Genomic DNA, 17026 nt, shown 5'->3' on the forward strand with positions numbered 1-17026 from the left:
AGTGCTACAAGCTTGTCAATACCCAACCTCATACCCTCGAAGCCTGATTTCATATCCTTTATGTCATTTGACAATTGTTGAAAACTGTTTGAATTCATTGAGATATGAGACATCTCTATGGGTTGATTGGTAGGGGAGTGGGTGGAACTTGCATCGACCTCTTCGTTCTCATAGTGCATTCGGTAAATGGCATCTTGAGAAGTGTCATGTTCACCCCTTTCCTGTTGATATTCCCTCAATTCTTCATTGATAGTATCCAAAACAGGGTCTCTCTTCTTATTCCTAGCCATGGGTTGATTTCTGTCCTGAATTTCCTGCAGTAGAAAAACTTGATTATCTTCACTTCTAGAGCTCCAAATTACAAGGTCTTTGGCTCTATTCGAAGCTTGAAGAGTCCTCTATCCAACGAGCTATCAAGTGCAGAAAATGGATGAGTACAGAAATTTCTGTAAGGGATTTTCTGTTGCTGTCTGAAAATTCCTGCAGGCAGTGAATACCCTGTTCTAGTCAATTAATGACTTGTACCATCAATACCAAGCATGTACCAACTTCATAAACCTGTAGGAGAGTCTCATACATCTGCCCATACTGAAAATGACCTCTGTAATCAGTAAAATGGCTGTCTAACTCAATGTAGACTGCAATCTTTAATGAGGGTATGCATACATACTCTGTCCCAAACTTTAATGCTGAACCATAGTGTCTTTACCATAGGATGCATACATTTTACTGCAGCCATATGTCTTCATACATTTTCCATACATTCTCCCATGCATTCTTTCAACATACATTTGCCTTGTCCATACATTTGCCTTCCAAAACTGTCATGCATTTGCCTTCCAAAACTGTCATACATTTGCCTTCCAAAACTGCCATACATTTACCTTCCTTGAATGCATTTGCCTTTATACATTGATACTTTCCATGAGTACTATACATTTGCCAATACATCCATGAGTACCATACATTTGCCAATATCTCAAGAACTCACTGTCCATAAACTCATGCTGTAGGCTGATTTCAAGTGCCTTTGAGATTTGTACCTGCACCTAAACTTGAAAATGCGTGGGATCCGAGACCCGAGGGGTTTGCAAAGTTCCCTCTCGAGCCGGGTTGCGCTCCCCTTCAGGGTCCTCATCGGTAGGGGAGGGTCACCTCTCTTTTGTCCTACCAACTCACCCGGCATCCACTTTTCCTCGTGGGCATGTACATGGCAAGTGAATTCTAGCTCTAAAAATCAGTATGATATGCATGGAATAGGAAGGAAATACAATTGCCTTTCATTTGCCCTTTCATGATATGCAAGATTGGAATTGAAAAGGCTGAAATGTAAATGAGAAATGGAGAGGTATTTACCTCAGCAGTGACTCACTGCTTACAAAGCTTTTCTCACTTACCAATTGGGTAATGATTTTCTTATGATCAAGAGGCAAAATAGGCAATCAATTTCATGTCAGGGTTAGGCAATAAAGATTGAGTAATGAAGCTCAAGAAATTACTGATTTCAGTGAATGAAAGTAGATGGGTAATGCTCATTCATTATGGAAGAGTTTGAGACATTTAGAGATGGCCATTTCAGTAAATTGAAGAGGTTTAGTAAAGACAATGACTGACATAACCTATAGGCTTCATGTAATGCATTAGGCTATGAATGAAAGCTTCATTAATCCTCTTATTTCTCTTCAACAATTGGAAATGAGATCAGCAATTGGATGTAAAGAGAAATTAAGAGTGATTAGAGTACCTCATTTGATTGATTGGGAAGAGCATTGTTGATGGAATGACCTTCAATCCATAATGCTTGACATAGGTGAGTTGAGCTTGATAATCCTTCTAAAATCAGTCCAAGAGATCTTCAATCTTCAAGAATAATCCCTTCCTTGATAAGCTTCAGCTTCATTAATCCCATGAAAGCTCCATGACTCCATGAATGCTCCAATTTGCTCCAAATGAGGGTTGATGAAGACCGATTACCTTCTCTACTTGAAGTAGGTTGCAATAGGTAATAGAGAGGGCTTCAATGTGTCCAAGAGATCCCGAAATTTGAGAGGGAATGCCAAAATTTAATGGCATAAAAGCTTCATGCTGTCCATTGAATACCTAGACCTCCATTGGCTTCAATCTCCTTCAATGTCGGTCCAATGTTGATGGATTCTTGAGGGGAAATGGTTGAGGAAGCTTCAGAGATGCTTTGCCCACAAAAGCCCCATGATTTGCTTCAAAAATTTCAAGAATCTTTGATGCTGTCCCAAACTGCCATAGCTAGGGTTTTGAAGAAGAGGGAAAACTCCAAAATGCTAAGAATCTTGAAGAAGCTTGTGAGAGACCTCTTGCCCAGGGTTAGAAGGATCATTAGCAATGCTCAAAGGCCATCATATTTCTGAATTTTCCACGCAGTAGGGGAGTGTGTGCAGGCAACGCAAACAGCGTGAGGACATACTCATGTATGAAAAGTCCAAGACAATGCTAAGTAGCTATATTAGCTACTCCAAATGAAGCTCCTGAAGCAGGGAAGAAGGTCATGTAATCCATTCTCATGATAGGAGTGAGAGAGAGAAGATCTGATCTTGTCTTGGCCATGGATTCTTGTGGACAGCTTGAAGGAAAAGAGAAGAAACCCTTGTTTCATGAAAAGTAACTCTAACTTTTCCCTCCTCTAAGTCCTGTAACCATTAGTTTGTCCACTTACCCCAATTTTTGGCTCAAATCTTGGTCACGACCTGCTATTTTGGCTGGAGCCCGCCATTTCTTCCATTAGTAATGCCAAGAATCACCATCTTCATCCCTGTTTGTAGCAGACCTTCACATGTAACTCCGGTTTGAAGCCTTCATGTCCTGTCAAGTCCTGTCACTCAAATTCCTAACTATGGTTTGCTCTCCCTAGCCTAGGAAACTGAATCTAGTACTTGAAAATGACTTCTGCAAGGATCTAAGCTACTGCTCTGATACCAATGTAAGAAAGCAATCAACCATGGAATGAAATCTAACTGAAATTGAAAATTAACAAAGCAACAACAAAGAATTAACAAGTCTATTGCACCAAGACATCCTCATCATGTATTAATGGTTGGGGATTCAAGAATACATGACGGCCATGGCTGAGTGCTTCATAGGCTAAGAAGAAGCTAACTCCAAGAAGATGGAAAAGCCAAGATTATTTAATGATCAAAAGATGTCTTGCCTTTGGCCTCTAGTCCCTTTTGTTCTAACCCTCTTTCCAAACTTAAGGGCTGTTCACACATGTACACGTAGGCTAGGGCTGAATTTACAAAGGCTGGAATTAATCCAAGGTGCAAATATTAATGTTGTATTTTCCTTCATAACATTTTCCCATTGCCCTTCTATCTTCCTAGCTTCCTTTCCACCGCCCGTCTACATTTACAAATTGCACGGGTGAGAGCCCGATGCTATTTTACAAGATTTCAGGGTGCGCCTTTTTATTTTAAAATGCGCCTTTCCCCTTTTGCCTTTGCCTTGGACTTTTAAGGTTGCCCTTGCGCTTTTGGCCTTTTCTCCTTTTCTTTCTTCAGTCGGGCTACCTTTTTTCCGCCTTTTCCCTGCGTCTTTTCTACTTCCTTTTGCTTTCTTCATGTTGGGGTTAACAGCCACACTAGTTAATGACTATGCTTGTTTGGAGATTCCTAACTAAGTGGTTTGATGCCTATTGATGACCGATTGTTGGGGAATGCAAGATATATGTTTTGCCATGATCTTGGACTAATTTTTGGGTTGAAAAAACTTAGTTTTGAACAGTAAATCACTGATATACAACAATGGGCTGAAGCCTATTACTTCGTGTTTGCCTATGCCTCTTGGAAAAATCGAGACATGCTTTGGAGATGTACTTTAATGTATTGATCATCGGGGATCAACTTTGAGCTTGATATTTCTTCCAATCATTGGTTGAGCTTGAGCTCACTTCACATAGCATTTGGATCTCCATCCTTGATGTACTTATGGCATGTACTTCACTTATGTCTGACCGTCGGTCTTGACATGCTTGGCCTATGCCACTACCACATGCCCGTTACATTGTCTGGAGTTGGATGCTACTGGAGCCTTGCTTTGGCTTGATTGCTCAGAACTTACTTTGGCTATTTCTTGGCTTGCCAAAGTTACTGTTTGGATGTACTTGATGTCTATGGATGCTACACGAAGCCTATATGCTCAGGATGTCTCACTGATACTTGATCTTGGACAATTGTCACCGGTGCACTCTTACATGCTTTGTTCAAGCTTTCTTGCTTGACATTTATGGTTTTTGTGCCAATGGGAGCATCTTGATACTCTTGACAGACATAGAGCAGGTGAGTTTATGCTACTTGAGCATTCGAATACTTGAGACTGGGATCTTCACCTGGATGTTGCATGGTTGATATATCATGGTCCTCACAGATGTACTTGGGCTAATTTGGGCTTTGTACTTCTTGAGCATACACCTATTTGTGTCAGGTCTTGCCAATGTTGTGTACACTTTGCCCTATTACACAGGGGTGTGCTGGCTTACTAACTAATTCATTTGACATGCTTGCGTGTTTGTTCGATGCTCGTATGATTGTCACATGCTGATTTATGCCTGCCTGATGTCGGTTATGCTTTGACAGTCAATGGTTGACTTGGTGCATTCATTTTGCCTACACTTTGCTCTCATTATACCTAGTTGTAATTTATTACAGCAAGCAATTATGCATGGACTGACATGCAATTTTCATTCTAAATCATCCTAATTCTATGTAATTTTGATAGTACTTGATGGGCAGCATCATTAGCTATCCATTCGTGGTCATTTTTCCTTGGTTTTGGTTGTTTACAGCAAAAAACGGCACGCAGTTTTGAACTGTTTGCACTATTTCAGCTTGTAGTATGGCATCTTCTTCCACTAACAGTGCTATCTTCAGCATCACTAAGCTTGATGGTACAAATTATGCCTATTGGAAGAGCCAAGTTAAGCAGGTATTGGTGTAGAAATCGCAAATAAAACCACTAAGGTTGCATGGAGAGCAGCCCGAAACCATGATTGATGACGAATGGATGGAGCTTGATGAGATATGCAAGTCCACCCTCATCTTGTCTCTCACTGAACAAGTGCATTACAATGTAGTTGAGGAAGCACAGAGTGCTTGGAAACTTTGGGATAAGATCAATAACCTCTCTCACAAAAAAATTCTGGCAAGTCAAATGTATTGGCTGAAGCAACTTATGGATCAGTGCATGAAGGAGAATATGATGATTCTTCTCATTTGAGTCAGTTTCATGCTATCCTCTAGAACTTGACTTCGCAGGGCATTACTTTCAATGATGAGGTTACTCCATTGTTTTTGCTTGGGAACTGCACTGCCTTATGTGCTCCTGCTACTATTTTGAACTTGCCTAATTTAGAGAGTGCTCTTTTGCACAGGAAGAGATCAACCGTAAAAACTCTGATCGCACCACTATGCTATAAAGTACAAGAAAAGTCCTCTGATTGCACCATTATGCCTGTGAAATCCAGTGTGAAAATAGAGGAGATAAATGTCATGCACATTGATGACTCCGATGGGGAGTACATACTTGCAGCTAGTTCTTGTGATGCTACGTTGTTGATCGAGGTTCACTCTATGTATCCGCAGTGTTGGCTTTTGGATTCTGGTGCTTCATTTCATGTTACACCATGCGATGAGTGGTTCCATTTCTACCGCACTACCTCTAGTTCAGTTTGCTTGGGTGATGACAGGTCACTTGCTATTGTTGGCATTGGGGATGTACGGCTGTAGTTCTCTATTGGCAGTACTTTTTTGTTACAAGATGTATGTCATGTACCTGCGCTTACACGCAATCTTATGTCTATAGGGCAGCTTGATGATGCTGGGTTTCATGTCCCTTTTGGGGATTCTGCCTGGAAGATCACACGTGGATAGACTTGTACTTACTAGAGGTGCCAAGGCTAGCAGCCTCTATCTTCTTGTAGTTGATGGGTTCTCTGTTGACCATGTTTTTTTAGTGGGTTCCATCCCACATGTATCTCTTTGGAATGCCCATTTAGGCTATATGTCTTTGAAGGGAATGAAAATGCTTTCTAGTTTGCAGTACTTAGTGCCCCTTGACTATTCATATTTTGATTCATGTGAGTATTGTCTTTATGATAGATCGACTAGGAATACACATAAGAAGTTTGGTAGGACACGCATGGGTGAGTCCTTGGCATTGGTACATTTGGATGTCTGTGGGCCCATGCCCTATCAATCTATGGGTGGTGCAAAGTATTTTGTGACGTTTATTGACAATTTTTTGCGTAAAGTTTAGACTTATCCCATTAAGCTTAAGTCAGATGTCTTGGTTGTGTTTCAGAGATGACTTGTATTGGTTGAGAACCAAACTGGGCATAGGCTGAAATGCCTTCGGACTAACAATGGGGGAGAATATGTGTCACGTGCATTTGAGGAGCTATGTAATGAGAGGGGTATTAAGCGTTAGTTGAATGCCCCCCATACCCCACGCCAAAATGTTTGGCTGACCGAATGAATAGAACCATCCAGGAGCGTGTACGCAGTATGCTTAGCCATGCAGGCCTACCACACAGAGCTTATGGGCTAAGGCAGTAAGTATAGCTGTGCATATCATAAATAGATCACCTTCCAATGGTTTGGATTTCCAGGTTGCAGAGGAGGTATGGATGTCTTATGCACATCTATGTGTCTTTGGATGTGAGGCATTCTGCCATATGCCCAAGGACGTGCCCAAGGACAAGCGTAGTAAGTTGGATCTTAAGAGTGCTAAATGCATTTTCCTTGGCTATGGAGTTGCAAGCAAGATTGGTTACTGCCTCTAGGATCCACAAGTGCGGAAAGTCATCTGCAACTATAATGTAGTCTTCCATGAAGGCAAGATGCATAGGCAACCTAAGAAGGTGGTAGAGATACGCAGGGTTATATTCCAGGAGGAGCCCCATGCTCTAGTACAACCTGCACAGCCAGATGGACAACCTCTGCACAGCAGTAGTTGGTGTACATAGATAGGGTGTTGAATGGGTAGCAGAGCAGCCTGCCGTGAGACGGTCTACTAGAGATAGACATCCACTTGATAAATTTGAGCCCTCGATGCGTTATGCTTAGTTACAGATGCAGGAGAAGCTCTCGCCTATGATGAGGCTATGCACAGGGGTGACACTCACTCCTGGGAGAGGGCTATGCAGTCTGAGATAAACTCCTTGCATAAGAATATGACTTGGGATTTGGTTTCATTGCCTATTGGTAAGAAAACTCTACCATACAAATAGGTGTGCAAGTTGAAAAGTACCCCTGGACACCCCAAGCTGGCTTATAAGGCAAGACTTGTTGCTAAGGGTTTTAAACAAAAGCATGGAGTTGACTTTGATGAAGTATTTTCTCCTGTGGTCAAGATGACCACCCTACACTTGGTTTTGGTCTTAATCGCGCAACTTGACTTGGACATGTATCAGATGGATGTCAAGACTGCATTCTTACATGGAGATTTGCATGATGAGATTTACATGGAGCAGCCTAAGGGCTTTGCGGAACCTGGCAGGAAGCACCTAGTGTGTAAGTTGAAGAAAAGTCTCTATGAATTGAAGCAGGCACCTAGGAAGTGGTATCATAAGTTTAATGCCTTTATGCAATCACAGGGAGCACCTAGTGTGCAAGTTGAAGAAAAGTCTCTATGGCTTGAAGCAGGCACCTAGAGAGTGGTATCATAAGTTTGATGTCTTTATACAGTCGCATAGCTATAGCAAGAGTGCTATGGATTCGTGTCTTTACAGGAAGAAAGCCCGTGATAGCTCATGGCTTATTTTGGTACTTTATGCGGATGATATGCTGATAGCAGGAAAAGCTCATGATTAGTTGGATGCTCTTAAATCTCAACTGAAGAAGAGATTTGAGATGAAGGATTTGGGACAAGCCTCTCACATTCTTAGTATGCGCATTAAGCGTGACAAGCATCAGGGACTACTCTGCCTTTCATAGAGGAAGTACATTCATAAATTCCTTGAGCGTTTTCGCATGCAAGACATTAAGCCTATTGGTTGTCCATTACCTTCTTATGTGAAGGTTTTACATGCCAATTATCCACAGATAGATTAGCAGAGGGCCGAGATGGCCAAGATCCCTTATGCATCAGCCGTGGGTAGTTTGATGTATGCCATGATAGCCACTCGTCCAGATATTGCCTTTGCAGTTGGCGTTTTGACATGCTATATGGCTACACCTGGCAAGAAGCATTGGGATGCCATGAAGGGTATCATGAAATACCTGAAGGACAGAGCAGATATGTGTATTTGCGATGGCAGCTAAGGATACAAGAGTTGTGGGGTACACAAACTCCAATTATGTAGGACATGTAGATAGTAGGAAGTCCACTTTTGGCTATGTATTCACCTATGTTGGAGGTGATGTCTCTTGGATGTCCAGGATTCAGAAGTATACGGCTCTATCTAGCACACTGAGGTCAAGTGTGTTTCTGAGGCTTGCAAGGAGGCCATATGGTTGGGCTATTTGGTTCATAACCTTGGATTTGATGCTATACATACGCTGCATTCGGATTCTATGAGTGTTATTCAACTAGCAAAGAATCTAGTCTTCCATGCGAAGACAAAACACATTGAGGTGAGGTATCAGTTCATATGTAGAGCCGTGGAGGACAAGTCTGTTGACCTTGTCAAGATCTCCACTGACAAAAATCTTGCAAATCTGCTCATGAAAAGCTCACTATTGAGCGCTTTGCCTTCCTCATAAGATTGATGGGTGTTGAATGAGATGACGTTTTTCCTCATCCTGTTGTACATGTGTCCATTGTATTATCTTTTCTTTTTCTTTTCAGTCCGCACTGGGACAGATTCACCTTTAAGTGGAAGGTTGTTGGGAATAAAGGCACCTCTGCCTAACCACCCATGTATTACTACACTGATAGTACCCGCCACTGCACATTGCAAGTGGCAGACGCTCGTCACCGTCACTTTTTTCTTTATTCTTTTAGTGACAGTTTAAATAAAGAAAGGCCCGATCACACATTGTGATTATTCGAGTTCCCATTTGCTCTCTCTCTCTCTCTTTCTTGCTCTTGCTCTTCCGCCATAGCTCTTCCAAGAAAGCTTCGATCCTTCTCACCTTTCATTCATACTATACAACCGACTTGTTTTAGGCTTTGCTACATGTGAGTAATATCTTAAAACATACCTATAATGGAGAATAGAGAGATATATTGAGTTAGTCTTTAATAACACATATACACTTGGACTCAAACTCTACTCATCCGATGAAGCCAAAAACACCGTAACAAAAAACAAAGATCAAACTACCATGAGTTTAAAACTATTGTAATATTACTCATATAGTAAAGCATGGGTTGTATGCATTTAATTATAATTTTTTTAGACCATTCCTATAAATAGAGATTATTATCCTTATAATGATCTATGTATCAACATTTTATGCTTACTTAAGTATATAAAATTATTTCAAATTTATTAATCAAATGCTCTGTTTATGAAAGCATATTGAATAGTGCATGAAATTTTTGCTAACCCATCATTGAGATGCACCTTTGTAAGTAACAATATAAACATCTTTGACTTTTTCAACATTTTGGAAGCCCTTGCATGAAGACAACATGGCAATCCAATCATTTACATTTACAATAAAATTATTGGATCTTCAAGATCCATCTACAATTTTAAAATAATAATACATGAATTTACGAAATGACAAAAACGTCTTATAAACACCCACTTGTCAAGTCATTCGTACATTTCTTCAAAGTGTGATATAGATGTTTCACCTTCAAATTGTGATATATTATTAAAATATCAACTCAAATGCTTCAAATAAAAACTCCCATTCCATATCAACTCTATTAAATTTTGTGTTTTCTTCTACATTTAGAGTATAATGGCAATACAATGGTTTTCAAAAGATTAAGACAACAAAGAGTCTAATGGTAGTACAATGGTTTTCAAAAAATTAAGATGGCAAGTAAGGCAATTTCTAAAAGTTTCTCCCTTGGAAGCATTAAGAATATTGATTTAAAAATAGTTACACGGCAATCAAAATGGTAAAAAATGTTATAAGAGAATCACTCATTTCAAGAATAAAAAAGATATTACACACCTAAAAAATATTTATATTAACATCCTTTTAGACGCCTCAAAGGCATAAAGGACAAAGAGATATTCATCATTGTTTTCCAAAAAAATCCACTTCAAGGTGCCATTTTTGACACAAAAAGAACCCAAGGTGCCACTAACATCCACAACAAAAAACCCAAAAAACAAAAAAAAAAGTCTTAGTTCTTGAGATCTCTAAACTCGTATATACTACCCATTTGCCCTCCTTTTGAGCCACCTCCATCTTTGCAATTCCACCTAGTTTGCTTTGAGTTATGCTAGTGTAAATTCATCTATGGTCCATAACTCGGTTACCTCAAAACATTTTGATTGCTTTATCACTTCATCTTCATTTCCATGCTTCCACAAGTTGCTTGATGCTTTTCAATGATACCATCCACTTGAGCCCTTTTTTTTCCAACATTGGTCTTATTTCAATCTCTATCTAGCGTGTACATCTCTAAACATCCTTGGTGCTCTTTGTTAGCTAGTTCCTCTTATGTTCCTTTATGCCATCCCTCAAGAAGGCCTCCTAAACATACATGGAATGCAATCTTCTATTACAATATAGCTTCATTAATTACTAAAAAATTTGTGCCTATCATGTCTTTTTAATGTGAGAGAGAGAGAGAGAGAGAGTTGAGACTTGAAGATACACGAAAAAATACAAAATGCTCACCAACACTTATTTGTCAACCACATATAGACCCACTAGCACTAGACTTGAATCCAAGTGTCTACCACTTACTTCAAGGCTTATAAGATCATCATATCCAAGAAATTGATGTCCTCACAATCTAAAATTACTTCTCCTTTATAAATGCATTAAAGCTTGGATGGAACTATTTACTAGGTAAGAAATTCAAACTCGCTGCTAACAATAGGCATTTTGTTTGGATCCTCACTCAACCAAACCTTGAGACACATTTATATCATCTAAGAATTCAACCCACAACTTAAACTAAGAGTCAACAAAGATTGCTGTTATAGATACTTCAAACTTGGAATCTTTTCTCAATGCTATCTACATACAAAATAGTAAATTAAGGAGTCTCACAAGATCATAAATAAATTAAGGATTCTTACAAGATAGATCATCACTCCCATAGTTGATTCAAATTTATAATCCACAAATTCTATGAGAGAATCACCAAAAACACACCTTCTAGCAAACAATCAAGAAAAACTTAGAATGATATGAGCTAGTGGGATCACTCCCCCACCAAAGAAACAAAGTTGAAAGAAGTGAACCGTGCAAATTCCATATACTTGGCATCCCTGAGATCAAGTGGACAACATATTAGGTTGTTTTCTTTTGCAAGGACTTCCTAAGCTTTTAGAATCCTGCAATCGAGGTAAAGGCTTTTAGGTAAAGCCTCGAGCAAATCCAAGAAGACATGGATGCAGTTGCATGTAATCATACAAAAGGATAACAAAGCTACTGCAGATCAGCAAAAACACTTCACTAGCTTCTTTTATCTTGGGGAAAGGCAAAAAGGTTTTCTTTTGCAAGGACTTCCTAAGCTTTTACAATCCTGCAATCGAGGTAAAGGCTTTTAGGTAAAGCCTCCAGCAAATCCAAGAAGACATGGATGAGCAGTTGCATGTAATCATACAAAAGGATAACAAAGCTACTGCAGATCAGCAAAAACACTTCACTAGCTTCTTTTATCTTGGGGAAAGGCAAAAAGTGAAACACCAATGGTATTCCTATGTAATCTAAGAAAACACACTTCAAATGCCTAGGGGCTATCATGTGTACCTGTGTTGTCTTAACTTTTATTTTTTGGTAAAAGAGCAAGGAAGGAAAGACTGAGCACATTCAAACAGCTTGAATAACCCAAAAGCAAGCACCATTCTTTCTTACAAAATTTGACCAGTTATGATCTTCAAACCCTGTTGGTCATGTCTCTGCCCTGTTGAATGCTAACAAAAGCATGAGCAAGCACAAACTGTGCAGGTGTAAATTCTGTGCTTTGACTTGCTCTTTCCTCCCAGGTATATATAGAAACAATTCTAGTCCAGGCAATTGGTAACGCTTAATGCATACTTCTGCTGACTCAAGCTGTATTAGGAACCCAAGCCCAGGCAATAGCAGATAAGAACACTGATACAAAAGCTACTGTTAAAGCATCACAACCTTTGAAGACAATGCTGTTACTTTCCGAGGCACATTTAGAGCCCCGATGCTTAATCCTGGATTTACAGAGCTTTTGAGTACAGGAAGGCAGCAAGAAATCACACAGCTGACAACACTAACTTCTTTTTGCTGGAAAACCTAAAAGATACATATATCCTTGAAATGGTGGGATAACAATGAATATGTTTACAAATGCGACTGAGCTGAAGCACGCAATCTTCTTCTAGCCTTTCTTGGACGTTCCTCTGCCATACAACATGTAATTTGACAGAATGTTAATATGTAGCGCACTTTGAGTTAGCAAAAGAGAAAGATTAAAGATGGGTCTAACCAGGTATTGCAGTGAATCCTTCCTTTCCAAAAACCCCCAAAGGTGATCCATTCACTGACATCAAAACTTCCCCCTTTTGAGGTAATCTTATTGTCTTAGGTGTCGCTCCCACCATCAAATGGCTATCATGCTGCAAAATAACCAAAGCAGTCACATTTTCTGCATAACATCATCAAAAAGAAGAGGGTGCTTCAGTTATTGTATATAAAGAAAGAATGTTTGCTTAGCTCTTCAACAAATTTTGCATGTTAACAGGCTTCCCAGGCCCATGATAATAAGATCATTCCAACACAAAATCCTGTGAGGCATGGACTTACGGCTGCGGATGGAGTGGATAAGCCACTTTGCCAAGTTTTTGAATCCTTGAAGGTCTCCAGCATCTTTAAAAACTCTTCATCATCAATCTGAAAAAGCAGCTTGTGCACTCAAACAAATCAATAAAACAGGCTATTAAATAACACCTGGAACTCCTGATAAAAGCCTGTCTGGAGAGCAAGCAAGTAGTAATAAGAATACCTCACTGTATGTGTGTTTATCCACACTTTGAAGAAGCTGCTCCTTTACTGCCATCAGAACAAAAGTATAATCAGCAAAATTATTTCAATCCCAGACCAATGTAACAAGCATAAATTGTTGGAAGGTGCCTACCACCTAAATAGACATTTCAGAGTAAAATAAGGTGTAAATATAGAAACACACCCTGCTGCACAATTTATACAGAAGTTGAAAGTCTATAGACAGTGGGAACTGCTTTCTACTTGCCTATAAAGATGGAAACACACCGAAGTGCACACTCTATATACAAGCAGAAAGCATAAAGACAGAAACATCCCTCAATTGAAGCCTTGACACATACTGAGGCCCTCTAGAGCAGTCCCCACCAGTCTGGAGCTGTTTAAGGTTCACACCCTATATAAACAGCAGGAAATAAGCATATGAGGGCATGCAACTGGGCTATTGGAATTAAGAAACACCAAGATCCTGGTTCAAAGTGAGTGAATTCCAACCACTTCTATGTATCTACTGATAGAACTGCTATCCAGTTGAGAAAACCTTTGGGGGCTCAGCCCTCAAGGCTCTCGGTGAACTCGACCACTGCTACCTGCAGGACTGCAAGAGTCTTGCTCAATTAGCATCCCTCTACTGAGTCTGTAACTTTGCACATCACATGACCCTCTAGATGAGGTTGCATCAGCTGTCTGTAGATGAGTCCCCAGCTATGAAGGACCATATCAACAAGATGGAGCCTGGAGAAGATACCGGATAAGTTAGCATCCTTTTGCAAGAAATGAACAAACTTTAGGTGTTAAGTGTGTGTGTGTGTGTGTGTGTGTGCGCGCGCGCTTTAAAGATGTGAACACCTTTTGTACCTCCCAACATTAAAAATAAGGGTCAAACATTTGAGCGAGACCCTGAGGCTATATAACGAGGCTGTAGTTCTTGTACTTTCATATTAATTATCATTATTAGTTTATTCATTCAGTTTTTGTGTACTTGCAAGAGCTCCTCTCTCTCTCTCTCTCTCTTTTTTTCGTAATGGATGTTATATTGATAAAGTACTAAACGACAAAAGAGTTACAAAAGTCATGGCAAAGACGCAGAGGAAATTGCCATATGCCAAGGAAGTAAGTCCTCCCAAGGGAGTAAGTCAGAGTGCCGAATGAGATCTATCTGCCAATGCAAGAGACCTTTAAGCCTAACAATATGTCCCTGAACATTAGAGGCTGAATCAAAAAGAAAAGCATTCCGAATGGTCCAATTGTGCCAACAGCCCCAGTATCTAAGAAAGTGAAACAAGATCTTCATATGCGACTGTGCTGGTGTGGGGTATTTGGGCCGCACAAAAACCCAATCAAAAGGGCTTAGCGAGAAGCCAACCACTGCTCGCCAAACCGCTGACAAGAGTGACCAGATTTTCTTAGCGAGAGGGCAAGAAATAAATCGATGACGGGCCGATTCCACACTGGTGGTGCAAAAGAAACAATTTCCGTTGGAGATTCGACGCTTGAAAAGGGCTGAAGCAAGAGAAAGACCACCAATCATCACCCTCCAAAGAAAAGACCTTGCATTTGAAAGGTGTCTTGTTCAACCAGCCCTCCATCACAGTTACCTTCCACCATGACTGAGATTTACGCAATCCCCATACAATATTAGCTTTAGTAAGTAGCCATTGATGATCTTTAATCAAAAGATGATACACCTGGTTCGCTGAGGCCTTTTCCAAATTCAATCGGCCTACAAGGTCCCAGTCCTACCAGGGACGATCCAAAGCAAGGGCAGGAAAGGGTTGTCTGCTCTGGAGCACCATCAAAAGCTGACCCCATAAATCACGGTATCCACAAGGGATCCTGAGAAGCCTCCTGGCTGTACAAAACGATATCAACGCATTGCGACTGGCAAGGGTGGCATCTGCCAGCTGAAGTCAAGCCCAAACGTGCCTTGCGGTTAAATTTTGGTCTGAGCTCATGTTTACCTTCCTAAGAAAGTAATCGCGAGGCTGCCAACAATTCCAATTGAAAAGAGTTAGTAGCTAAGCGGTCCTCCGCTGGATGCCACTGAGCCTTCTGGAGAACCAATTTCCAGGAGCATACCAAATGAGCAAGCAGGGATGATGAAGGACTAGAAAACCGAGAGTCTGCATTAAGAACATGCCACCAGGAGCTCCGAATTTGGGTATTACCATGCACAAGCCTATGATCCTCAAGAAAATAACGAGCTATAAAGACCCAAGGTGATGATCCAAGCACATGGCATGAAAAAGAGACCAACGGAGTGCCAGCATATGAGTTTTAGCATCCAAAATAGCCCCACCACCCATGCGTTTGGGGGTATATGCATGCGACCAAGAAATCCATGAAATGCCTGCATGCAAGGAGTCCTTCTTCCATAACATGAAACGAATGTACTGAGTAAGAGCATTCAATGTAGTAGTAGTCCAAGGCAGCGGTGGCAAGAAATATATGAGCATTGGCAACATAATTGTCTGAGCCACTTTGAGGCGAACATGGAAGGGCCAAGCCTGCGACTTCCAATACAAAAACTTAGCTGCAAGTTTCTGTGAAATCCACTGTAGGAGTTGCTTCGGCCGAACATCAATACCCAACGGGTACCCAGGGTGCCTGACAATGGAACCACGGGGAACAACCATTCCCTGCCAGTCCAATGACTGTAAATCTGACTCCGTGCAACTGAGAATGGCTGATTTCAAAGCATTGATACGAAGACCAGAAGCATGACCAAAAAGAGTCCAAACATCCAATGCTTTGCGAAGATTATCCTTGTCCGCACGCAAAATCATAAAGCTATCATCAGCCAAGGATTGACTAATGAAGTGCTGTCCAAAAGGAAGAGACAATCCCGCCAACTGAGTAGAAGCTACCATATGAGATAACATCGAAAGAACCGGATGAGTCGCAAGAGCGAAAAAGAGAGGACTCAAAGGGCAACCCTGTCTCACAGAGCGTGCAAGGACAAATGGCTCAGTAACACCACCATTCAGCATAACTCGCGAAGAAGCCTCAACACTAATGGCGTAGATCAAATGAGACATCTGAGTACCAAAGCCCATAGTAGACATAAGTTCTACAATGAAAGACCAGTCTAAATAATCAAAAGCCTTTTCCAGGTCCAATTGAATTAATACCACCCCCTGATTAGAGTGCCTTGCATAGTCAATAGCCATTTGCACATTTAAGACATTATGCAGAATGTTTCGGCCCTTAATGAAACCATATTGAAGAGGATGCACAATGGCAAGAAGATGCTTATGGAGCCGATTCGCCATTACTTTGGAAAAGATTTTATACATAGAACCCATCAAAGAAATTGGTCGCCAATGTTTCAACATAGACGGCGACGGAACTTTTGGAAGCAGTTTGATAAGTCCTTCTTTCCATGAGGAAGGCATGAATCCCGTTTCCCAAACCTGCTGAAACATAGCCATCAATGGTTTCACCAGCTGGGTAGCAAAAACCTCAAAGAATTCATTGGTGAGACCATCCCAACCAGGACTTTTATCCTTGGGCAAGTAACAAAACATCCATAACCTCCACCTCACGAATATCTGTCTCCAAAGTAGTTTGCATGTCATGTGAAACCTCATTGCGGACCAAATCATAGAAAACTGAGCGGGCATGAGTAATTTGGTCAAAAGGTGAAGGAGTAGAACCAAGAAGGTCTAGAAAATAATTCCTGTACATATTCATAATAGTCTAAGGATCAATGACCATTTGACCTTCTACATCCTGGAGTCTAGTCATATTCTCTCGAGCAGGAGATGCATGGAGAGCTCGAAAGAACTTATGAGTCTGACAAGCATTGTCTTGCAAATTCTCAGTCAAATTTTGCAATTTGGCCTACTGATAAGATTTCAACTGAAACTCTTTAATAAGATCAGCCAAACGCATAGCCAATGGCAGCAGGAATACATCATCTGGAGTCTCCACCAATAGAGAACGAC

At 40.7% G+C, this 17026-nt stretch overlaps 1 protein-coding gene across 1 annotated transcript in view; it reads right to left on the reverse strand.

Moving 5' to 3' along the window:
- Nucleotides 1-11929: 11929 nt before the first annotated feature.
- The window catches only part of LOC148023206 (translation initiation factor), a 35301-nt gene continuing 30204 nt past the window's right edge, over nucleotides 11930-17026 (reverse strand). The window contains exons 3-6 of the mRNA XM_087695191.1: nucleotides 13084-13130; nucleotides 12885-12971; nucleotides 12568-12697; nucleotides 11930-12481 (exon numbers count right to left, since the gene is read on the reverse strand). Of these exons, the coding sequence (XP_087551317.1) occupies nucleotides 12423-12481; nucleotides 12568-12697; nucleotides 12885-12971; nucleotides 13084-13130 (323 nt within the window). The 3' untranslated portion in view covers nucleotides 11930-12422. The remainder of the gene's footprint in view (nucleotides 12482-12567; nucleotides 12698-12884; nucleotides 12972-13083; nucleotides 13131-17026) is intronic.

This window comes from Lygodium microphyllum, chromosome 16 (assembly GCF_053477565.2).
Source record: "Lygodium microphyllum isolate KBCC chromosome 16, Lygodium_microphyllum_v1.1.10, whole genome shotgun sequence".
Lineage (NCBI taxonomy): Eukaryota > Viridiplantae > Streptophyta > Polypodiopsida > Schizaeales > Lygodiaceae > Lygodium > Lygodium microphyllum.